This window comes from Panonychus citri, unplaced genomic scaffold, assembly GCF_014898815.1.
Source record: "Panonychus citri isolate SS breed McGregor unplaced genomic scaffold, ASM1489881v1 Contig00016, whole genome shotgun sequence".
Classification (NCBI taxonomy): Eukaryota; Metazoa; Arthropoda; class Arachnida; order Trombidiformes; family Tetranychidae; genus Panonychus; species Panonychus citri.
The window spans coordinates 37,427-62,749 of record NW_026515421.1 but is presented as its reverse complement, the minus strand read 5'-3'; the positions used below and the strand labels follow the sequence as shown (position 1 = coordinate 62,749).

Sequence of the window (25,323 nt, the reverse complement as noted above, 5' to 3'; positions counted from 1 at the left end):
TTGTTGTTATAATGTTCAAACTGTTCAATATATTGATAAGTTAAAACTTCAATTTGATCAATTGAAAAGTTTGTTGTTGATATGATTGTTTGAATTTTGATTCTGATCAGATTATTGGTATTTTTTTGGTTAAATCAATTGGATTCAATTTTGATTGTTGATACCAATTGATTGTTCACAAAATCATCAATATTAATCATAAAAATCTTATCAAGTTTTAACCACTTGAACATTTTGGCAAAGTGCTAATCCAATTAGAGTAGAAATGAGTAAAAATCAGACATGTACTTAATTCAATTAGATTTAAATTGATTCTAATTACCAATCATTTTTTTAATCCTTTGAATTGATTTCTAGAAAATAATCAATAAATTGAAAGGGAGAAAAGAAAGGATTTAAATTTCAACGGATCAGAACTTTCCTCAAACATTTTCGATAATCATCTTCCCTCATTGAAGATAATCCTTTCTCAAACATGATCATCATTTGTATTAATACATCATTATGAAGATAAGGATGATGATGATCTCTGAATGAAATTCAAAGTCACGATGAGTCCACTAGCCAAAGTAAGAACTGGAAATAATGATGAATATTTTGTAGACATGATGATAAATATTATTTGGTTATAATATTTTCCACTAAAAAAAGGCAATAATAGAGATGATGATAATTTTGCAAAGTTAATGCTGGTAAATCATTATCATCATGGGAGGTTCTGGTTTTTCATTTATTACGATGATAACATTATTACTAGTATTATTATCATGATAATCACAAGGCATCACTTGGAAAAAATGATGATATTAACAATCATCATCACGAGGTTTATAACCATTGAGAAATTATTTCATCTTTACAATGTTATAATATTTAGACACTAAAGAGATGAAAATTCATCCTGAAGATGCTTAAAATTTTCAATCTAAATATTATCCGCATCCTCTTTTCATCCTCATCAATTTTGTGTTACAAAGTTAATACTTTTTTACCTGATTGATATTAATATAAATCAGATCCCTTATGTTAAGATATTATTGTCAAATCAAATCAAATAGTAACAACATGATTAGTACCACTCGAATTGCAATAATACTGGTTACCTCCTTATGGATTATCTTGTTGATTATGTTTCTTGTTTATCCATCAATCCTTTTTTGCTTCATTTCAAATTCAATTTCTGTTAAAATATTATAATGCCAAGCAGAAAATAACATTGGCACCAATGTCTCTATGTTATTATCTTCATGATTGTTACCATTATAATGGAAACGAGATTTTTGCGTGAAAAGAACTTTTTTTTTCTTCTTTTATACATATTGAATCTTCTTTCTTTTTCTCTTTTTTTGATAACAATACAATTTCTACTTCTAACTGATGATGATTCTACTTTTGTAAACAATCCAAATTACCTGAATAAGTGATCGTAATCATAATAATGGCTTCGAAAATTAAACTAATCATATCATTCAATATTTTCAAATTAGAGAAAAAATTTTATCAATATTAGTTTAATCAAGGATGAGTCAATTTTACCGTACCAATTCATTTGATTACTATTATTAATTATTCGAATCTTGATTGACTAACTATATGTTTTTGGAGCTAATTGTTGTTGTCGCTGTTTTGTTAGAACTTAATTCAATCAATGTTGCAGTTTTGATGTGACTAACTTACAATTAAATGTTATTTGTGTTGTTGACTTGTAATTATCATTAGTATTTTGATATATTTTTCAATATTGCTTTGATCATTTGGCTGAAGATTTAGTAACAATGTTTAAAAACTGAAGAGGTGGTAAGGTTGTGATAATAAGGTAAAGTTGTTAAGGGATAATGATGATGCGTGAGTGTGTGTGCCTGAATAAAAAGCCATTTGTCAATTTAATTTTTTTAATATTTTACTATAAAAAACAAGTGAAAGAGAGAGAGAGAGAGATAAAAAGTAAAGAATAAAGAGGAAAAAGGTTGTGACAGGGAAAGTCAATTTTATTTGATGATGATGAATTTTGAAGATGAGGATGAGGATGAAATATGAAAAAATAAGACGATCATGAAGAAAAATCCATAAGATAGAAGTTATGTAGAATTCATCAAATGAGTGTTTATCTTCCTTTGCTTCTCCGTAATTTTCCAGGATCAATCTGATCACAATGAAGAAATTAAATTTTTTTCTCCTTGCGTTTCCTTTTCTTTTTTATTTTCCACAGATCATCATTAGATTATAACCTTAATGATGATAACCTGATCTCTGTTATTTTTCAATCAGATGAGCTAGAGAGCGAAACAAAAATAGAGTAATATGATTGACTCAAGAATCAATTCGTAAACTTGTTCTCCCATCAAAATTAATTACAAATTGTCACAATCATCAATAGAATTACGTTAGTTTCAATGATTAATCGAGAATCAATTAAACTTTTTAACTTTTATTCTCGTGATTAATTTTAATGTTCATAAAGATCGGTTTTCTTTATGGCGATAAAGTGTTTTTCAATGGGTCGATATTAACTTCTGAATGAAAGTTCATCACGAATAATTTATTTGTACTTAATATGAAAACTTTGGTTGCATGGCTCAAGTTTAAAAACTTCCAAGTTTTTTTATCGATTATTTTTACTTTTCTCTTTGGCTATTCCTAAACATATTCCTCATAATTGAGAAGATCAAACAGAACAAAGTAGCTTGAATCATCACAATGTCGACTGTTGGTGAATCAATAGATTGTCGAGCTGCTGTTTTATGGGCTCCTAAAGGACCGTTGACTGTTGAAACGATAACAGTGCGACCTCCAAGTAGATCCGAGGTTCGAGTTAAAATAATCGCCAGTGGTGTTTGTCATTCTGATTTAATTGATTATTCAGAATCGGGAATGGCTTTGGGTGAATCAATGTTTCCTTATGTTCCTGGTCACGAAGGAGCTGGAATAGTTGAATCGATTGGTGACAATGTGACTAATGTTACGATTGGAGATAAAGTGCTTGTAATGTTTTTCGGTAAATGCGAAAAATGTTCAGATTGTGATAAAGGAATAGCTAATTATTGTGGAACCAGCATGTTGAATGCTCAAATAAACATCGAAACAAGTGAGATCCCATTCACAGTTAAAGGTGAACCATGTTATCGTTTGTTTGGTGCAAGTACTTTCTCAGGTAAAAAAATCTTATCGAATATCAATTTGAGGATAAAAATTCTCGAAATACACTTAATCAACATGTTTACTAATTCTTGTCATTGAAATCTAGAATATACTTTAGTTGAAGCAGATCGAGTGGTCAAGATTGACCAAGAAGATGTTGATCTTAGGAAAATTTGTCTGATAGCATGTGGAATACCAACCGGATATGGATCAGCGGTAAACATTTCTCGAGTTACCAAAGGGTCAAGTGTTGCAATATGGGGATTAGGAACACTTGGATTAGCTGCTGGTCTTGGTGCAGATCATTGTGAGGCATCAATGATAATTGGAATCGATCTTAATTCAGATAAATTTCCAATCGCAAAAAAATTTGGTTTCACTCATTTTGTTAACCCAAACGAACTCGAATCTGGTAAGACAAGTGTTGATGCGGTTAAGGATCTTACAAGTGGAAATGGTGTTGATCATACTGTTTGTTGTGTCGGTGCTACAATTGCGATGAAAGAAGCCGTCGAATCTTTAGTACCTAAGGTCACATCGAGAGCAGCATTGGTTGGATTACCTGTTCCAGGGGCTACATTTCCAATCTCTGCAGCCGATGTTTTCTGTGGTATAACAATCACTGGCGGACTTTATGGTAACTACAGACACGAAGACATCCTGGTCTAATAGACTTAGTTCGTACTGATAAAATTGATCTAAATAAATTCATCACATCCAACCGACCCTTAGAGGAGATTAAAGAAGCATTTGACGATCTGAGTGCTTCGAAGGTCCTAAGAACCATAATCGTTCTGGACGAAAACTATTCTACATAAAACTATTTCACCACAACTTCAGTCATTCCAATCAACCCCGAACGTATTAGTCAAATAACTGGTAGATCTTGAAGAAATGTAATTATCATGACAAGTTTTATTAGCAATTAAATTCATTGAAAGAAAAGCAGAAATCAAATTCAAAATTAAATGAAAACCAAAGGTATTGATCGTTAATCACAATTGAAGTTCAATCATAAGCCCAGTTTATTGCGGAGGCTTTGGATCTCCTCCAGCCATTTTCTTACAACACTCCTATTAAAGTAACAATTAAATCATTCGATTAGCTGAATTAGTTAATTCTAAACAATTAACTCACCCTAAATTTTCCCATGTTCTCCTTTCCAAGAGCTTGATCAGTACACTTCTTAACCTAAGAACAATTGATGAGAAAATTAATCAATCAATAAGAAAATCACTAGGCAACAATCAACTTTACCTCTTCAAATTTTGCGACATTTCCGTCAATATCAGCACAAATTTTGGTCACTTGATCGGCAGTTTTCATGGGCAATTGCTCGTCACATTTATTGACCGCAGCAAAGATGTCCTTAGGTACGGCTTGTTCCTGACAATCGACGAGCAATTAGTTAATCACCACTAATTCGGTTAAATTGTTTAAATCTACTTACTCTACAATCTTCTAGCTCCTTTTGGGCCTTTTCAAATGAGCCATTTTTTATTCCTTCCAACATTTTTTGACATCTAAATGTTAATACATTTTTGGGAGTCGGTTCAGCTTTAATTGTTGAGATGATAGTTAACAATAGGAAAATAGATAAAACTTTTTTAATCATCTTGTTGATTAGTTGATTGGTACGATAAACAAAATTGTAACTTGATTTAGACTTGAGACTTGATCTATGTTGATCGGCTAACAATTTACTCATGAAAATTAAGTTGAGTCTCTTTTTATATCAAAGGATTACAATTAAAATATAATTAATTATCTTTATGTGATTACCTTTATTTGTTTCTAATTGTTTATGGTGACAATCAAATCAATCTGATTAAATATAAAACTTTTTTGAAAGGTTGTAACTAATCAAATTAAAGTTTACAATTTATGATTATATTATATTCAATTAATGTTGAATTTAATTCAACCCAATTATAAATGTGTACAGATGATAATTGTAATTTAATCAAATTGTCAAGTTGTCAATTGAGATAATCATAATTGCTTTGTGAGTTTCACTTTTAACCATGAATTTGATTAACTATTAATAGAAATTAAATTAAATTGTTCATCATTATCATAATGGTTACAATTCACACTGAAAATAAACAACAATCAGCTAATTGATATGATTAATTGTAAAGTTTATTAATTTTTTATTAACCGTAGCATTTTTTTGTCACATCAGTTTGACTAATTGTGATCAGCTAATTGTTGACACAATTTCTCGATTGCTATACTATTGTGATGGTAATTTTAATTGTAATTTAAATTAACCATACATTTAGAAATAATCATCAACGATATCTACAAAGTGTATTTGAATAACAACTACATTAAATTGTAAACAATTAATTTTGATAGTTATATTACCTTTTAATAGATCATTCATTCAAAAACAATAAATAAATTTAACAAAAAGTTTAAATTGTGCAATTGATTGGTCATTTATTTAGTTAAAATTAAGGTGATTATTGATACAATAATAATTCGTGAATTAATCATAATCCAGTTGATTGTTCCAGTGGTTGAATAATACTAATTAGTGAATCAGACTGTTTGATTAACCTTTGTCCGAGTCAAATAGTTTTCACAGCATTTCTAATATAACAATTGAAAAATTAGATTTTACTTACAATTACAATTGGATGAAACAATTAGAATTGTTTTTTAAGAAGATTTTACAATTACCTGGAAACTATTTAGATCCATGGTTGAAGTTAAATTTTCCATACAACTTTTTACCTGACAATTAAAGGGATGCAAAATTTATTCAATTGATTGTAATGGGTAAAAAATTGGTAATTTAATTTACCTGTCCAAAAGCAATTAAGTTACCATCAATATTTGAACAAGTTGAATTGATTTCCTCTGGTGTTCTCATTGGTAAAATTTCATAACATTTATCAACCGGATCAGCAAATTGTTTACATTTTGGTTCCTTCTGTAATAATTAAATGAGAAATGATATTATAATTGACTCGACTATCAGAAATTAATTAGTTAACTTACCAGACAATCATTTACTATTTTCTGGTTTTCAGAGTATTTTCCTGATTTAATTGCTTCCAAAATATGATCACAAGTACCGATGAATAAGCTTTTAATGTTAATTTCTTGTGAAACAATTAAAATTAACAATGAGTAGAGTGTAACAATTAGCAAGGCTTTTTTCCCCATTGCTGATGGATTTTAGTTCAAGATTATTGCTTGAATGTAACTAGAGAGTTGGTTTATTAAAACTGTTGATTGTCACTGATTGTGATTCGTTATTAATTTGATTTAGTTACTAAAAAAGGGAGGATTTTAATTCATTTAATTGTTGAAAAGTGTAACTAATGGTTGATAAAAGTATGGAAATGTCATTAATGTTAATGATTGATTGTCGCCGATTGTAAAAGTGGACAAAAGGTTATCGTTTGAAAGATTTTAATTTATTTGATTATACAATTAGTATCAACAATATTCATTATCCCAAATTAATCAAAAGCAACGTGAAAGTAATTAAATTGGTATTCGTTATAAAAAGTTTTCAGTCCATATTCAATATCACCCTGAGGTATTTAAATTTTTCCAAGAGCTTTGATTAGGCAATCCTAAAGAATAAAATAGAGATTAATTATCATCAAATTGAATATTTACTACATCTTAATTGTTGTCAATTTTACCTTGAATGTTTTCTTTGAAGATGGACCTGGACCATTAGATTTAAAGCATGTTCGAAGCTGAAATCGAGAAATTAATCAATTAGCTCGTTGATTATGGATTTTGCAAGGAGAGAGAGAAAATGAATTTTTTGTTCGATTATTGGTTCGAATACTTAGAACTCAGACTAATTACCTCTTGGAATTTAGGTTCGTATGTTTTCATATCGGAACAAACTTTTTCCACATCAGTTGGAGTTTCCAAGGGTAATTTGGCTCGACATTTTTCCATGGCCTTACTTTGTTCAGTCGTAAATGATTTAGCCTTAATTTGGTAACGATAATTAGAAATTGAATTAGAATTGATAGAGAGATTTGTAATTTACTCACAGCACATTCATCCAGAATCTTTTTACGAGCGACAAAACTTCCTTCGGTTATTGATTCTTTGAGGTCACTACAAAGACCTGACAAATTTTGCATGTGGGGGTGATCGTCAGTTGGACCAGCGTTAATTGTGACGATTAAGGTGAACAATGAACAAATTAAAATAAGAAAATCCATCGTTAGAAATTAAGATAATGTAGACGAGAGTGAGAATTACTGAGTTGTATCAATTTCTTTGATAAGTTACACAATCAACTTAAAGATTATCAGTGTGACCAATTAGTGATAAATTTTCATTTTATAGTGGTACCAAAAGAGATGCGATTGAAAATAATACCTGCTGAATCAATAGGAGATAATTATATGGATATTAATTTAGTAATTGTTGGATTAGACTTGAATAACTGTAAAAAGATATGCAATTAAATGTACTTATCTATGCTGACAAAATGATTTCTATTCTTACAATAATAAAAACATCCCTTTCCCTTTTATCATCCAATTAAACGTGATACCTTTGCAATTGGAAGATGAAATTATATGTATTATGTACTTTTAAATTTTTTATGATTAGTTGATTAGTGAGTCACTAATAGTGACAATTATGAGAACGATGATAGAAAATTTAATAAATAGAATCACAAAAAAGAGAGAAATTATAGTGTTGAGAGGTGAAAAGAGAAAAAAAAGGATGGATCGTTAATTCATCTTTGAATCCATATCGACAGAAAATTCGTCATTGCATTTGTAACAATAGGAAAGTGATAGAATAATAATTTCGATTTGATGAGATCAATTTGTTGATAAAAATCAAGAAAAACTTCTGGGTGAAATTGGTCATCACAACGATAAAGAACACCCGTAGGATGGAAAGTAGAGTTCATCCTCCTTCTTTTAATCCTTTGATAACATTCCAGTTTAAATATATGTACTCATAATGATCAGATTCTAATTATCAATCATTGCCTCAGTCAAAGTATTGAATATTGGCATTATGATGATGGTGGATAGAAAAGTAAATGTAAAAATTGTTGATAATGAAAATGATCAAGTTGATGATAAAATACGAGTATTAACGTGGACGAAAATATGTTGCTCAATCAAACGACCGTAGATAATAACAATTGTTTATTCAGCTAGTCATAAGTACCTAAATTGTCCACTTTTGTACAATGAATTTGTAGAGCGGAATATTGAAATTAGTAAAATCGATCAAATATTTTTTCGAAAACTTAATTTATTCATCAAAGGTAGAAAACAGAGAATCATTTATACTTAATTGTTGTAAAATTCAACATGAGTTGGCAAATCAGAATATAAATACTTAAATTATAATTAGTTACAATTTGGTCAATATTTTCAACAATAAGCTTCATCTTGATTCACTTGAATCAAACCTGATTTTCTCCAACAGTTAACAATCGTCTCATTTTGAACTTCATACCAGGACTTACATACCCATTTGATTGCTACATTTAATTTAATTCCTTTTTTAATTTGATCAATTTTTTTCCCGCCTTTGAACTCATAAACGTGATTGATTAAATTAGAAGCAAATTTTGATTTAAATGATTTTATGATACAACAATCAAGGGGTTGGAGGTGACTAGTTGTATTGGGTGGCAAAAATTCAAATTTAATTCTTGGATAATCAGACTGATTAACATGATGACCATTGAAGTTATCAAGAATTAATAAAATATTTAAATTTTTTTCTTCTAAATTATCATGTAATTTATTCAACCATCGTTGAAATAATTGTGATGTTACCCAAGCTGATGAAGATGAATCATAATCAAATTCGTAATTGTTTAAATCATTATCTCTTAACCAACGAGGATTTTAGAGTTACCAACAATTACAGGTAATTCTTGTTACCTGATCTAGAACAACACAACATCAATGTTACTCTTTCTTTACTTAATTTACCTCCAAAATGCTCTGTTTTCGAGAAGAAATATGATTTAGATGGTAACAATTTATAAAACAGTGATGTTTCATCAACATTAAAAATTTGATCATCACAATAAAGTCTCATTAATGGTTGAATATTAACTCGATATTGATCAACAGTATTTGTATCAACATCATTTGATTCACCAGAAGGATTACCAAACTTTAAATTTTTCTCAAGCAAAATTTACGTAACCACATATTGCTACACTGTAACTCGAATCTACCTTGATTATCACCAATTAATTTCCCTTCTTTCTTAATTAACCAGCCACCTATGGGAAAACCTTCATCTCGATATTCTTTTAGTATCTTAATTAGCTCATCATCATGATCTTTAACTTTCTTTTCAACTCCAACACTATCAATAAAAAAAATTATTAGAATTTGTTGTTGATTAATTGCCAATGATTAACTTACTGTTTGAACTTAGTTTTATTTTTTGATGATTTTCTTATATTTTCCTCGTTATTTTTATATCGTTTAATTGTTTTGACTGATACCTTATATTTATTTTTCACATAATTCAATCCAAATTCACTATAATCATTGAGAAGATTAATTTTTTCACTAATTGTTAACTGTCTTTGAATCATTTTGTTTACATTTAAAGAAAAATGAACTGAATTAAATTCGACGATTGAGCTTATTTCTAATTCTACTAGATGGAGCTATGATCGATTGGACAATTTTGGGTACGGACAATTTTAGGTACTTGACTGTATTTTGATTTCAATAGTAATGAACAGAATATGATGATTGATCCAATTAATCAAATCAATCAAACCAAATAATTCGGACTATATAACTCTGGATAGCTCTGTTGAAAACGAATCGTTTGTAATTGAAAAATGCATTCAAACCCCGATTAATTTAATTATTCGTGTTATCGAAAATTCAAAAATTCAATAGTGAATAGAAATAGATGATTTAATGGTCGAACGGGTTGACTGTGATCGAACTTGTTTAATGATGTAATGATTATAACAACACCTACCGTTATAAGCTTACATAACCGAGACGGTTATCCTTCACCCGAGGCACATGTAATAAAATAATAGGAAAAAAAATATAACGAGTTTATCATTAGATTGACATTAGATTCGCCTCTAGACTAATCCAATAAACGAAAGATAAAGCTAATCACCTAGATTAACTAATTAAAATTCCCCAACGAATACTAATTACCCTTTAATTATTAAGATTATACAGGGCTATTCAGCTATTTTTACCGATGTTTTTTGCTATTTTCTCAGCAACTAACAGTCAGAGAGACACGAGACCTGAGTGGTATGAGTTTGAGCGATACTCAATTGTTATATCAAAAGATCAATGTCATTCAGGTCATCGGTAAAATAACACGTTTCATGGTCATCTGAAGGTGCTACAGTTTTCCTCCACGTTTTTTAATTCTGAAAAATGAGTTTAGAGATCCTTGCCGTCACAGATCTTGAGATATTACAGATATGTAGATAACAATTGTAGTATATAAGAAATACCAACAAAATAAAAAGATTAGATTTTTTTGACTAATCTTCAAAGGGATCTCATTGTTTTAATCTTCGAGGCTCGTCACAATTCATTCGTGACAAATGATTTACTTCTTTAGGTTAGATCTACACTTGTATGGAATAATTGATTAGGTTTATATATATGGTGAATGTGTAATACAATGTATTTGGACAGAAGAGAGCGACAGAAAGAGAGAGAGAGAGAGAAGTAAATCTCAACATTGAGATTTTTCTTTTCTCTGGAAGGGTTGAATTGGAAATGATGATGATTCTCCTTTCTCTTCGGGGTTTCTTTTATACATGGGAGAGAAAGGAGAGAAAGAGAATTGATCAAAAGAGAAATAGAAAGAGAGATGAGGTGGTAATAATTATCACCACCATAAATCTTACCACTGGATTATCAATTTTTTCCATCTTTTCTTTATGGCTAATTAACTTTTTAGTTAATTAGCTTGTTTTTGTTATTTTATTACACTGGCGATACAAGCCCTTGAGTTCTCTACCCTAATGAGAAGTAAGCTGTTCGAGGAAATGAACATCGCTAAACTGCCACACAAGGAACGAATTAACATTGAACTTCGTCATAGTACCGCTTGTTTATGGTAAAGATCACAAAAGGGAACCATGCAAAGTTTGCTCTTACTGTTTGGAATGAGAGAAACCCCCATTTTCTGGAAAAATGTTGGAAACTTGGACTTCAAATGGTTGGAAAAAATAAAACCTATTGGAAAATTGGAAGACGAAAAACCTACGGTGGCTATTGACACCGAAGGTATGGCCACGGATAGAAAGGCACGTCGGGCTTTTCGTCACCCTCACTGGTTGGTTCAGCAGCAATAGTCTTGGTGCCCAAGTAATATACTGTGAACATATAAAAACCATGAACGTCGCTAATTTGACCACCTCCATATCTAGCAATCAGATGCAACAAGTTCAAGAAAGAAAGCCGTTAGAAGAGGTAAAATAAAACATCTTACTGGCCTGTGGTGGTAAAAGAGTTCTGATAATAAGTTAAAAAAGATAAATATAACCGATAGCGATCTCAAGGAATGGAAATGGTCAATGTTCAGCAACTTTACGGGAAAATCTCCGCAAAATTAGTTAACTTCTTTTTCCCTCATTCAAAGGGTCTAAAAAGAGACTCGAATAATCCAATCAATGGTCACAATCCTGGACTTGATTCTTATTTTAAAATAAAGTTTTATCGGAAATATCTGGAGATGGTAAAGGATAAAAAACGGATTCCATCAGCTGATGATATAAGATCAGTGTTAAAGGCCAATCAAAACTGTTGAACTTACAATCCAGTTTGCTACCTTTAGACATTCGCAGGTACTGCTTCAAATTGGTCAGTCGGAAGTGTTATGAAAATGTCAAAGAGAGAGATTAAGTTAATCGTTTTATTACTTTGTTTTCATCAATAGTTAAAAGTCACCTTGACTTTTATATCTCTTCCGTATAAAACATTGTATTTTAGACTGATTAAGTGGTAAGTGAGTTAGGTCCCAATCAGTGAAGATTGAGCCAAATCTGATACCAAAAATTCGGTCAAATAATTAAGTGAATTGTCAAAATAATTAAAACTAAGTGAAATCGAATTAAATTGTTCAATTGATATTATATTAATCAATATTTTGTATTATATTTATTATAACTTTGACTTCATGATCAAGCTTAAAAAATTTCTGGTTTTCAAAAGTTCTTCAAATGACCTTCAAGTGCGTTCTTTCACGAATAATCTTCATGACCCCGACCTTGCAATATGACAAATGAGTATTAGCCAAACTTCCATAGACGTAACATGCACCCTATCGGTCAAGTTGTTTTTGAGTAATCGTGAAAAGAAAACCAACAAATTAGCTGAATCGCCCTGTATATTACTCTGTGGCCAGGGTAATTTACGTTTTTATTAATACTGTCATCTATTGGTCGAAATCTCAATCAATTATAATTCAAAAAGTAACGCGATCTAGTGTAGAAACAGAAAGTAGCATAATAATTAGGACGAATTCAAAACGTTTTCTGCAAAACAACTTGAGAGGCTTGACCGGTAATAAATCATTTGAAGGATTTATTTTACATAGTTGTTGAAAATTACATCATTATACTAGACAATTTATGCGCATTTGAATGTGCATAAATTATTGTTTAGTCACATTGATTCTCAACAGTTAATAATCACTTCAAGGCTTTCATTTAAGAAAGACACTTCAAGGTTTTTCCGGGTTGTGAAATTGCATTTTAAAAAAGTAAATTCTTGAGGTTTAATAACAGCTTTTTATTACATTGTAACAACAAAATTTTCTTGACAGGTGAATGAACTGATCTATTGTCATTCGGAATGTCATCACACACCAGATTTAGGTATAAAAGGTAAATAGAAAAGATGAGAATTTCTGATCAGTTACCTCAATCCTTTTTCAATGAAATTCTTCTCTTGATCACCAACATCTCTTACTATTAATACATTTATCTTTATCTACTCATCCTCTTTTCCACCATCACCCTGTCACTTGACACTTCAGGTCTTTGAAATTCTTTAAAAGGATTTCTAGATTTCTTTTCTCTTCGTCTCTCTTTCAGTCGATCATCATTTTATCTTCATCATTTTCTCAATTGTTTCTAGCGCAACAAGTTGATTCTTGTTTTCTATTTGGAAATAGAATCAATCTGTTTGATTGATTTTCATCAAAGCAAATTAAAGATCATTCGTTTTCCATCAATTCTCTAGAGAACCACAATCAGGAAGAAGAAGGCGAAAAAAGATGATAATGTGATGACGAAAATGAACATGTTGAGGTAGACAACAAGTAACAAAGAACATGTTCATTTAGACATGATACATATTTTGATTCACTCATTGACAGAATCTGATTACTTAATGAAATTTCAACTGACGCTTCCTAATAAATGATATCACATTGAAATCCATTGATACAATAGATTTAAGATAAAATTTCACTTACCAAGTGGCGAGTATGATTTAGGATTATAGTGGTTGTTATGAAGCCTCTGTTGATGTTTATTTTGTTGATCTAAGATGTAGATATTGATAAACAGACGACCGTTTTCAAGTTCCTAAAAGTAAGTTATAAAACACAATACAATATCAAATTTAGTCTTGGAAACAAGAAAAACTTTTCGAAAAAAAGACTTTTTATAAACCCCAACGCATAAGGTGCTAAACAGAAACTAAACTTATGAGGTTTTTGTATTTTAAATATAACAAAAATTTTCTCTGATGAATATTAGATTAATTCCTGTATTCTATTGTTTTTAACTATCTATTTTCTATGATAAGATTTTGACTTTGATACCCTAAACATGTATTCAATTAATTATTAATTGATATAATTAACCTTTTAAACAATCAAGATTGTCAGATATTTGAAAACAATGACAATTATTATTTTCTTACGAATTGTTTTAATTTCCATTGTAGACAATGGTAGATCAATAGATGGTTAAGAACAAAAGAATATAGGAATTCATCAACGATTCATCAGAGAATAATCAGAGAATCATCAGAAATCACTCAATTAAACAATTTAGATTATTAGATATTCGACAACAATGACAATTAATATTTTATTTCTCAAGAATTGTTTCAATTTCCATTGTAGACAATAGATATCAATAGATAGTTAAAAACAATAGAATATGAGAATTGATCAACTAAAGTTCATCCAAAATTCACAATTAAAACTTTTTTGTAGTCAAATTGTTTGAAGTTCACCCAAAATCCACAATTAACACTATAAAAGTCGAACGACTCAAGATCACCCAAAATTCACAATTAACTTTTTGTTGTTTGCACTGTTGAAGTTAAACTAGAAATGACGTAAATATAATAATCTATTCTATTATACCACAATGAGGAGTAAAAGCTCCTTTAGCTAATTTCAATAGAATAACAACCAATCAAAATTGAAGTGTGTTATTATATTTGAGCTTTAAAAAGCCAAGGTTATCAAGGTCACCGCCAGGGATCACTACTTATCATAAGGACACTGTATATTGGTTTCTAATAGAATGGTCTAGAAATGTACTTGTATATATGAACACCCGGTATAGACACCCTATAGGAACATTTTGGACCGTTTGGGACACCCTGTGCAAAAATGGGCAATAATTCGTAAATCTTTCGTGACTTAACTGCAGTTAGTAATGCTTCTTTAATTCTTTTTTCTAATTGAAGTAGATTAGATTTTTAAAGCTTTTGATTACTTATATCGATCATTTTTATATGATTTAATATTAAATTTTCGCTTTTGATTTTTTGACAACCTCTCGGGACAATAAGCTTTTGGATCTGGATTCTAGTTTAAAAAATCTAATTGAACAAACAAAAAAAATAACAATTAATAAGCAATGAAAATTGTCAGTTTTTCACCCAACTTGCTCTTAAAGCTGTTTGAGGTGAAACACTGAAAGACTTACCGAATACCATTGGATTCAATTCACAATTGAAATGGATGCATAACAATTAATATACAATTATTTTCTTGAAGTTAGACAAGGATATTCCAGATCCTGGCGACTCTAATTGAAAGCCAATTGTAACACCAACTTTAATCTTTTTACCTCAAGTTTCTAAGTGTAACGTAAATTTCGGTCTCATTATTCATCACTGGTTACAAACCCGTACAAGGATAAATCCGTTCATTATAAATAATCAATAACCCTTATTTAAGATTACTTCCTTCCATAACCAATTACTCGTGTTAATCAATATATGGTCTTTACTATATTTGGATCATAATTATTAATTACTAATCGACCTAAATCTTTATTACTAACCGACAAAGATGAATAAACTCTCAACTCACATGACATACTCGTGACTCTCGATGATCTCGCATAAAACCAGATCATCTACTAATAGAATGTTCACTTTTTTAGAATCACCACAACATTCAAGTTAAAACATTCTAATAGATTTCATCTTGTCATCATCCCTTTAATTAAGTTAATCCATTCCAATAATCTGTGTAATTCATTACAACCATTTAATCAACCATTGGATAATAAATGTTCAATTATATTAGTTAAAGTTCTCCTAATAATGTTTCTACATTATTTAATTCGTTTATCACTCATTGAGTAACTTTTTCACGTTACATAAGAGATAATGATTTTAATCTAATACAATGTAATACATGGATCCAATGAATAACGAAGGTGATCATGAGCAGAAGATCAAGATCACCTTCTAGAACATTCTAAAGACCAATAATGAATAATTCAATTAATATTAAACATTACACGAAGGATTGCGTGTCATAACGTTATTTGATATAATAATAATGAAAGATATCAGACTGCGACCAAGGTCATTATTGAACGGTCGCAGTCTAATTGACATTTTTGTTACAACATGAACAAACTCACAAAATTCAATTCAAGAAAATTCACAATATTCAATGTTAATCGGCAGAGAAGAAAAACTTAAATGAAGTTAAACTTTCTCTTTCTTTTAAACTTTTATATTTCCTTTTTTGTATAATCTATAATAATGTATGACCTCTCCTTTATTATCATCATTAGTTTAGAATGAACTCGATAAAAAAGAAAAGAAAATAATTATCTTAATTATTTTCAACTAAAGATAATAAAGGAGAAATAAATAAGGGAAGAGGGAAGGAAATAGAAAAGAAGAGTGTGTCATAATAACTTTGGCCAGGTACTAAAACTGGTTTAGTACCTAGCCAAGTACCGAGTCTGCCCCTTTAATTTCCCTCTCTCTCTTCCTCTTCCCTTGCCATCCACCATCTTGATGGCAGTTGAGTGGCACCTTTATGGTGCTGATTTCAATCAAGTCTTCTCATATTATATCTTATGCAAAGTTCTAATTAATTAATTAAATAAATCAATAATTGATGTAAGTTTTGATTGTGATTACTCTTAAATTATAAGTTTTATAATTTTTTTTCGGTGTTATAGCGATTGTCTATTACAAGGGAAAGAAAGAGAAAGGAAAGTAAAAAGAGGGAAGGAACAAAGATGATTTGTGCCAGAGGCGGTGGCTGCGCCCCTACTTGCTTTGTCAATTATTGTGTTTCGAGTTTAATTTAAATTTTCGTTTGAATAAGCCAACGATTATTGTTTTCTCTCTCACCTTATCCACTTTTATTCATTATCCATCATCTAATCATTCGTTTACTTTAATATTAATTTTGTGACAATATTAGATAATAGATGATAAAAAGTGATTGATTCTGGTGGTCAATATTGTATTTAATTATCCCTTTCTTTCTAAATCTAATTAACAATTACAGTGATTAAAGTAGAAGTGACACTAACTTTAGTCAACCTAATAATTAATCATTAAAATCTTGATGGTATAGGGTTAATGTCTGATTACGGTTATTACAGACTCATATCTTCTTAAACAAAGTTAATAATTAATTTTGACTAGAGATTGAGTTTGATTACGATTTTCAATTATGAGGTTTTTAACGAAGGTGTTTTAAGATCATTCAAGGTCGTCGCAGAGCACAGAAAGGAAATTCAAACCTAAGGTTTGATGATGATTTGTGCAAAAGGCAGCTGAGATACTTTTCATAAACTTAACTCTTTAAGTGTTTTCGATTGAAACATGCCTATCTTCTTCTAATCCTTCATCACAGACAGTTCAAATAAAATCTGAGGTGTCATTTGACGACCTAAATTAATTAAATGCTATATTAGTTAAATGACCGCAATGATTGAAAATCGTATGGTCGATATTCAATTTGTTTAGTCCCTTTTCAAGTCTAACATTAATATGATTAAAGTAGTTCGACATATTTAGTCAACCTTAGTTCATTAAAATACAATGTATAACGAATAACGTTTAAAAGAACTCTACTAAAAGATTGCAACTTAAAATCATATTTAGCAAGGAACAAATTGAATAACATTACTAGATACTCAAACATATTTTCATCTCAATGGGTCTTCATCTTAATAAAAATGAGAGATTTATTGAATTATCGATCATAGAATTCAGGATGAAGCTCATTATATCAACTCGAAGTAGAAAGTTTACATGGTTAGTGAAACTTTAGCTGAAAATGAAAAAGTCAAATCAATGAATTGATCAATTACAAAGAATTGCTGAAAAGTAAGATTGTTAAATAAACAATTTAATCGATTAAATTGTACTTGCAGAAAACGATTGCTCGTCGAAAAGGTTAAATAGTAAACAAAAATGAGATGAATATTAATAGTATCTAAATATTGGAACTAATGAAGAAATTATATTAACTTACTACTCTTAGATTCTGTAATTAACCAACTCAAACTGAATCTGAAGTCTGATCAAATGATTGGAAAAGTTTTACAAACAAAGCAAATACAATGATAACAACAATCAAGCCAAAAGAAATTCATTTAACCAACAATTACGGCAATTCATTGGGCCTTAAAGAAATTGAAATGTTATCAACGAAAAATTTAATTACTCCATTCACAATTAGTTCATTGTATTCAATTGTTGATTTCTTGAAGTTCAGTTATTTCCCATTTCTATCTGGACGATTTAAAATTATCTCAATTTTTTATGTTTCACTTTTTTCCTTGGTTACCTTGGGTCATGATGCTTTCATGCTGTTCAGCATTTTACCTCCATTTGATTTCTGTAATTTAATTTGCTTCACCCAAATTCATGTGGTCACTGTAATATTAGGTGATTTGATGATGGTTATATTGATGTTCATTGTTCTTTTCGCTAAAATTGATTACTCTGAATATGAAGTTTCTTGAAGTTAATTGACTTTCACTAGCCAATGAGTTGATTGCAAACGAAATTAAATCAACCAAGAAAGACACAAAATTATTCATCGCAATTTATTCATTCTTTTGGCTTTTAACTTCTCCTTTCTGTCTTTACATGAACTTATCTTCACATCATCCATTCGGATTGCTTCAGATGACCATTGAGATGAGTCACATAATCGCCTACGGGATTATTGCAATTCTTGTTTTTATCAAGATGCACACGATATTTACATCTTCCTCCCTGATAAAAGTTACTTTCCGTGCTATCGGGCATTGTATCGAAACTCATCCAGAAGTTACCTGGAACCTTGAAAGTTTACAATATTATCGGCGGATGTACACACAGACCATCGAACTGACCAATACTGCCAACAGAATTTGGTCCTTTTATCTCAGTTTCATGTACCCTTCGTTCAATATCATGGGACTACTATTGTTATATACGATGGTGTCTTCTGGCTATGATCCATGGCGATACTTTATCCTTGGGTCAACTTCAATCGCTCTATTTTGGACTCTAAGTTTTCTCAACAAATACATCATCGGAATAAATACCGAAGCTGCTGCTCTTCATGATATCGTTTACAGAAAAAGTTTACTCGATCTTGATGAGAGATATATGTTAGAGGTTCGAACATGTTATCAAGAATTTAATTCCTCCCATTTACGAGATTAGCAATAGTTTCGATTCACTTTTTTGTTAGATTTAAACTTAATTTTACTTTAAAACTGACTAAATCATCAATCATCTCTATGGGAAAGGTAATCAAATTTTAATTGAAATAGTTAACTAATTTAGTTTTTATCTGATTAATAGGCTTTACTCTTCCTCGAACGGATTGCTCGTGAAGATGTTGGATATAAATTACATGGGAAATTTGTCTTCAGTCCAACTTTAATGGCATCAATGGTGACCCTCGGTGTAACAATTGTAATCGCTTTTCCCTCTTTTATAACAATTAAACTATAATCTTAATTGTAAATGATGGAATCAATATCAAATGGAAAATTTTTACCTCCATTTCATGATAAATGTTTAACTAAATGTTTCTCATTCACTTTTTTCACTTAATCTTAACATAATCAGAATATTTTCCTTGTGTTCTTATTGATTGGTTTAAATCCATTAAATGTATCTACTATTAATTGATTGATTAAATTGATTTTATTAATAATGTTTAAGACTAGAGTAAGATTATTTTGCTGAAGCAAAAGAAAGACCTGTCCCGATTTTTGGCGCATGTGTGATTTATTCAATTTATAGTTATTGCTTTAGCTAAAAGGTTTACTACACGTTTTTTTGTCTTTACTGTTAATCAATTAAATAAGTATTCAACTAAAATTAATTATAAATTTTAATTAGTGGTTTTAATTTTCGTTCACCAGCTCCTCTTCTCTATCTCTATCTCTTTCCTTTACCTTTTCTTGTCTTTTCCTCTCTTTTCACCTTCGTATTGTTTTTCTTCCTTGAAAAGCAATACGAACTCTTTCTTTCTCTCTTCTTTCTTCTTTATTTCCTTTTCTCATTTTTGAATTAACCGCAAAAACTGATTCCTTATCTATTTTTGAAAATTTTTATCAAAAAAGTTAATTTTATCTCAAATAGATAAGAAAAAGCACTAAAATGTTATAAGATCAGACGAAAGAATGTGATTTCTAAACAATATAATACCCCTGTCCCTACGGGCCAGGTCGAAAAAAAAAACAATAATTGATTTTCAAATCGATGTTAAAATCAAAGTATCGATTTTTGGTAGTCTCCATTTTCGATTTAAAATCGATTACCATCACATGGTATTTATTTTGGTTGGAAAATTATTTTGATTAAATTAAATTTCTTCTTGTTTGGTGATTCCAATTTAATTGGTATGAATAAATTTGCCAGGACTCAACAATGGTGTACATTTGCCCGACGTTGGCTTCTGTATGATGCCAAATGGCAAGATGCCTTTTACTCAGCTGATTTGGTCGCTGGTTATTTGAAAGGACAATTCAAACCAATTTATGATACCAATTTTGATACCGACGTGGGTGATGTTGTTGTTGTAATTAATACCAAAGGTAATTAAGTGAATGCTGATTGAATCTTGACCTGTTCATCGTATTTGTATAATGATTTTCTTCTTTTCTTAGAAATTTCTATGCCCCATGGAGAATGGAAATGGAGAACTTATCATCACCATTCGCATTATGGTAAAGGAGCGGTAACTTGGGCTTCTGCTTGGGATTTACACCAAAAAGATCCGACAATTATTCTCTATAAGGCTGTTTACAAAGCGTTACGAGGAGGTGAACATAATCCTTTCAGAGAAAATCAAATGGCTAAATTGTATCTCTTCCCAGATGATCAAGTGCCCAAACATATAATGGAAAACATTTGTGATCAGATTAGGCAACTAAATCCTATTCCTAAAATTAGTGGTAAAATTGATCCGAAAGAATTGAAAGAATACCCGAAAATCATTGATTATCCTGAAGATTATGTTCTCAAATAATGTGAATACTTGAACTGGATCAATTTAATTACTTAGTCTCTTATATATATTAATGAGTTATAAATTTTTTCTTCTTTATTATCAAGTAAAAAGTTAGAAAGTTTGTTCCAAATTTTTAGCTTTCAATTTTATCGAATTAACAATTTTTCTTCACAGAAAATTGTTCATTGTAAACAAAATCAATATGGTTCTATTTCTTAAAGAGCCAAAGCGGGAAGAACGACACCTCGACATTGACCGAAGCCGATCTTGATTCCATCTCTCTCACAGAATCCTGATAAGATGATTTCGTCTCCATCTTGTATGAATTTCCTTTGACTTCCATCGGGCAAAGTTATTGGTTTAGATCCTCTCCAGGTTATCTCCAACATGGATCCATAAGATTCGGGTTCTGGTCCACTAATCGTTCCCGAAGCCAATAGATCACCTGGATTAACATTACATCCAGTGATTGTTTGATGAGCCAATTGTTGTTTCATACTCCAGTACATATGACGGAAATTTGTATTCGAAATGGTTATTGGTTCACCGTTTTGTGGTTTCAATTGAACATTCAAATTTATATCAAGTCCAAAGTCATTTTTATCTTTAAGATAATTAAGCGGCTCGGGTTCTTGTTTATACATTTCAACTTTGAATGGTTCAAGTGCTTCCATTGGTACGACCCATGGACTTATGGTTGTCCCAAAGTTTTTAGACAGAAAAGGTCCCAATGGTACGTATTCCCATTTTTGGATGTCACGAGCGGACCAATCGTTCATCAAAACCATGCCGAAAATGTGATCTTGAGCTTCAACAATTGGAATTGGTTGACCAAGTTGATTAGCGGTGTTACCAACAAAAAAGGCCATTTCCAATTCAAAGTCAAGTAAACGACAAGGACCGAAACCTGGTTTACTTTCATCGTCATTCTTGGTTTGACCATTTGGCCTTCGAATCGGTGTTTCTGAGACAACTATTGAAGACGCTCGACCATGATAACCAACGGGAATATGTCGCCAATTGGGCATCAGCGCATTCTCTTTACCTCTGAACATTATACCGACATTAGTTGCATGATAAATTGATGAATAAAAATCAGTGTAATCACCGATTGTCGCTGGTAAATGCATAGTGGCCTCTTTTTGTTCAACCAAGGCCGTTCTACGAAGACACAGATCATTTTCCAAGGACTTATCTTTACCCGATAAAAGATCTTGAATCTTGACTCGTACTTGATGCCATTCAGATGGAGACAAACTCATGAAGTCATTTAAAGTTGATTTGGTTAAAACATGTTCACCAGATTTAATCAACTTCTCAAAATTGAAAAGATGATGGACAACTTTAAGGTCAAGAATATGATCTCCAATGGCCACACCGATCCGATGAGTTGACTAAGGATAATTGAGAAGGAAAAATTGATCATGATAATAATTTGATTGAACGGGAATTAAATTGTTTTACTTACATTATTACTCGTTGAGAAAACACCATAAGGTAAATTGTCAATTGTAAACTGACTTGTTGCTGGAATTGGAACCCAAGACATTGTTAATTGTTCACAATTAGTCCTTGACAAAATGACTTCTCTTAAACCACAGATTATTATTAACTGATACTTGTTTTTTACTTTCTCTTTAAATATAAATGCTTATGATCTGATACTTTGTATCTAATCAACAATTTAACAATCAGTCAGTTAATCAGGTTTATCTTTGATGATCTTTTCAAGTATATTGAGAAAATACGATAATAATATTAATATTTTCCTTCGTTATGTTTAATCTATCGGATTCAACCTTGAATATTTTTCACTAATTCCATACAAACAATTTAATTCATTTCCAGTTACCAAGTTAATCAACACATTAATAAGAATCATCCAATTAACAGATCATTCCATTAGCTTCAAACTATTTTAACAGAACCATTTTCTCTCCAACCGCTAACTAATTAAACCACAATCAGCTGTAATTATTGATGGGGAAAAAAGAAATATAGTTTTAATTTAAATAAAATCGACAAAATGTTTCAATTAATGCGAAAAATTAATAAAAAAAAGTTAAATTAATCGATTTCTAAATTATTAGTAACCATGGTTACCACTGAGGATAAAGTGTGTTAAATAGTCAACGTGCTTTTTTGTTTACATCTGAGTTTCTAATTTCTGCTTTAATCTCAATGCTTTTGTTTATTTTTGTGATTTGGTTTCTTAAATTGTTATTTAAACTCTACTATTGATTGAACAATTAATTAAATTAGTTAATATTATGTCTCATGCAAATGTGAACGGCGATTCTGGTAAGTGATAGATTAACTAATTCTTGGTGAAGTGAATCAGTTTTTAAATTGCTTCTTTGTCGATAGTAAGAGTCTTTTCCTTAGCACATGTTTTATCACATTTTCTCATGTTTTTTTTTGTTTTTTTTTCTTCCTTGTTTCTAGTTTTGGATTCTGGCTTGGAATTACTTCAGCAATCTAATGGAATGATAAAAAAGACGAAAAGAAATTTACAAGAATCTGGTGATGTCGTTCAAAAGAAGAAGAAAAAGAAATCTAATCAAACAATCAAAAAGTTTGTTCATCATGTTTGTTCACCGATAAGTAATGAGAAACGTCGTAAAGCCGTGGCCGCAATTCTGGCACCGACTCATAATTTTAATCAATCAGAATTAGAAGATCTATGGAAAGGAATGTTCTTTGCTGTTTGGTACACGGAGGTTACTAAATGTGAGGAGATTCTTCATGACATTGCTTATAATTGTCGCTATCAGAATGAGAAAGATTATCTGATTACTGGTTTCAAATTATTGGCTCGAGAATGGATGGGAATTGATTTCTTTCGAGTTGATAAATATGCTTTACTGGTCAGACATATGATTAATCGTAGTTTAAGAGTGGCCATTTTTGATAGTGAACCGAGAGATTTTAATTTTCTGAATGAAATTTTCATTGCTTCCGATGAATCTGTTGAAATGTTGGCCCATATTCTTGAAGTTTATATTGAGGAGCTTCAAAATGTTACCATGAGACAAGTTATTTGGGATCCAAACGATAAATGTGATGTTTATATTTCTGCAATTAGGCCTGTTATCAAAGCTATTCCAAGAAATTCTGATTCTCGCATTTTGAGTACAAGTAAAGAATCAATTTTTAAAGAAATTCGTTTATTCTTAAGATCAGAATGTCAATCAAACTGGAGGGATAAGTTCTGCCAAGAAATATTCAAAGAATTGATCGATACTGGTAAAGAAGATAACATGTCAGCAACGAATCGTAAAGCTCTGTTCAAAATTGCTGCTGAAATGAAAAGAAGTTAATTAGCGACAATCCAATTTAACTGTGTAAAACTCTTGTAAAGTTTAAGAAAACTGTCCATCGATTGTTTCTCCATTCGATACATTTTCAATACTGTCCAAAAATCGACCTCTGAACTCGACGAGAATTCTGGATGATATTCTCCAAACCTGAACGAGAATCATATTTGTATACACATGGTTGTAATATGAACAATTTCCAATTATTTGATTGTTAATAAATACTATGGACAACGAGTATATAACGAGAGTTATAATCGTTTCGAGTTGAAAAAATAAATCTTCATGACAATAATCGAACCAGTAGCTTGATGAAGTTAATTCACATTTCTAAATTAAGCATTTTCCATGTTTATATTGGCAATTTCTCATTTAGTGGAAATTCAGTGTTCTGATTGCTGAAAACAATTTGATTAATCTAATCATGAGCTACTTAATTTCTTGTGTTACTTTAATTGTCTTGACAATTATTGTTAATCATTTATTTGAACAAAATGTTTGTTTTTTCATTCATTAACCATAAACGTTTAGTGGCTCATTTAAAATCTAATTAAATTGAGAATGACAATCGATGATGATTGTGCTCATGGGAAATGATGAAAACGATGATGATTGAAAATGATGATCACTCATCATGAAGAAGAGAGAGAGGAAAAAGATGAATGATGATCAAAGTCGTTTGTAGGGATAATCCATCGTCTTTGTTTCTTTCTTAATCTCTCTTGATACTCTAACCACTAGAAGAAGAGACAAAATCCCTTTCGCTTTAACAGAAGCTTAAGATAAACTAAACGATTGAAGAAAATGAGTCTCATGAGAATTAACTGTTAACCTTAACTAATACAATTAAGTGAATTGAATATTCTTCGACAATTAACAAGATAAACGAGACAATTAATCGATTAACGCGTTGACGTAAATAAATCGTAACCAAAGTTTCAAATAAAAAGTTTTCATTTCATTCATTAGATTTTAGTTTTGATTCTGTTGAGAAATTTTCAGTTTCAATTTCAGTCATTTGTTGATCATTTGAATTGTGACAATTGATTGTTGATAATTAGAGATTTAATTTTACCGAAATCATTTGAATAGATTGAATTGTGTTTTTGAACATTTTTTAATTCCTCTTTTGTGTTGG

General features: G+C 30.5%; 6 protein-coding genes and 2 pseudogenes across 6 annotated transcripts; 4 read left to right on the top strand and 4 right to left on the bottom strand.

Annotated features, from left to right (window-relative positions):
- The first annotated feature begins 2,438 nt into the window (after positions 1 to 2,438).
- On the top strand, positions 2,439 to 3,970 carry LOC128393983 (uncharacterized; annotated as a pseudogene).
- Positions 3,971 to 4,035: 65 nt separating this feature from the next.
- Positions 4,036 to 4,861, bottom strand: LOC128393991 (uncharacterized). Its single transcript, XM_053354229.1, has 4 exons — positions 4,589 to 4,861; positions 4,396 to 4,524; positions 4,276 to 4,329; positions 4,036 to 4,211 (listed from the first exon to the last, which is right to left on the bottom strand). The coding sequence occupies exons 1-4, from the start codon at positions 4,844 to 4,846 to the stop codon at positions 4,164 to 4,166; spliced, it is 489 nt and encodes a 162-aa protein (XP_053210204.1). The 5' UTR covers positions 4,847 to 4,861; the 3' UTR covers positions 4,036 to 4,163.
- Positions 4,862 to 5,557: 696 nt separating this feature from the next.
- LOC128393836 (uncharacterized) lies at positions 5,558 to 6,415 on the bottom strand. The gene is made up of 4 exons (XM_053354065.1): positions 6,148 to 6,415; positions 5,951 to 6,079; positions 5,827 to 5,880; positions 5,558 to 5,736 (listed from the first exon to the last, which is right to left on the bottom strand). The coding sequence occupies exons 1-4, from the start codon at positions 6,313 to 6,315 to the stop codon at positions 5,686 to 5,688; spliced, it is 402 nt and encodes a 133-aa protein (XP_053210040.1). The 5' UTR covers positions 6,316 to 6,415; the 3' UTR covers positions 5,558 to 5,685.
- A 132-nt stretch (positions 6,416 to 6,547) lies between these two features.
- Positions 6,548 to 7,456, bottom strand: LOC128393844 (uncharacterized). Its single transcript, XM_053354078.1, has 4 exons — positions 7,170 to 7,456; positions 6,976 to 7,104; positions 6,804 to 6,860; positions 6,548 to 6,731 (listed from the first exon to the last, which is right to left on the bottom strand). Exons 1-4 carry the CDS (start codon positions 7,341 to 7,343, stop codon positions 6,699 to 6,701), a joined length of 393 nt encoding a protein of 130 aa, XP_053210053.1. The 5' UTR covers positions 7,344 to 7,456; the 3' UTR covers positions 6,548 to 6,698.
- A 10,478-nt stretch (positions 7,457 to 17,934) lies between these two features.
- Positions 17,935 to 19,361, top strand: LOC128393883 (uncharacterized; annotated as a pseudogene).
- An 815-nt stretch (positions 19,362 to 20,176) lies between these two features.
- Positions 20,177 to 20,998, top strand: LOC128393914 (39S ribosomal protein L13, mitochondrial-like). The gene is made up of 2 exons (XM_053354147.1): positions 20,177 to 20,452; positions 20,525 to 20,998. Exons 1-2 carry the CDS (start codon positions 20,260 to 20,262, stop codon positions 20,884 to 20,886), a joined length of 555 nt encoding a protein of 184 aa, XP_053210122.1. The 5' UTR covers positions 20,177 to 20,259; the 3' UTR covers positions 20,887 to 20,998.
- Positions 20,936 to 22,602, bottom strand: LOC128393896 (fumarylacetoacetase-like). Its single transcript, XM_053354124.1, has 2 exons — positions 22,337 to 22,602; positions 20,936 to 22,262 (listed from the first exon to the last, which is right to left on the bottom strand). The coding sequence occupies exons 1-2, from the start codon at positions 22,415 to 22,417 to the stop codon at positions 21,084 to 21,086; spliced, it is 1,260 nt and encodes a 419-aa protein (XP_053210099.1). The 5' UTR covers positions 22,418 to 22,602; the 3' UTR covers positions 20,936 to 21,083.
- A 407-nt stretch (positions 22,603 to 23,009) lies between these two features.
- Positions 23,010 to 24,485, top strand: LOC128393906 (ribosomal RNA processing protein 1 homolog A-like). The gene is made up of 2 exons (XM_053354136.1): positions 23,010 to 23,169; positions 23,314 to 24,485. Exons 1-2 carry the CDS (start codon positions 23,139 to 23,141, stop codon positions 24,186 to 24,188), a joined length of 906 nt encoding a protein of 301 aa, XP_053210111.1. The 5' UTR covers positions 23,010 to 23,138; the 3' UTR covers positions 24,189 to 24,485.
- Positions 24,486 to 25,323: the final 838 nt, after the last annotated feature.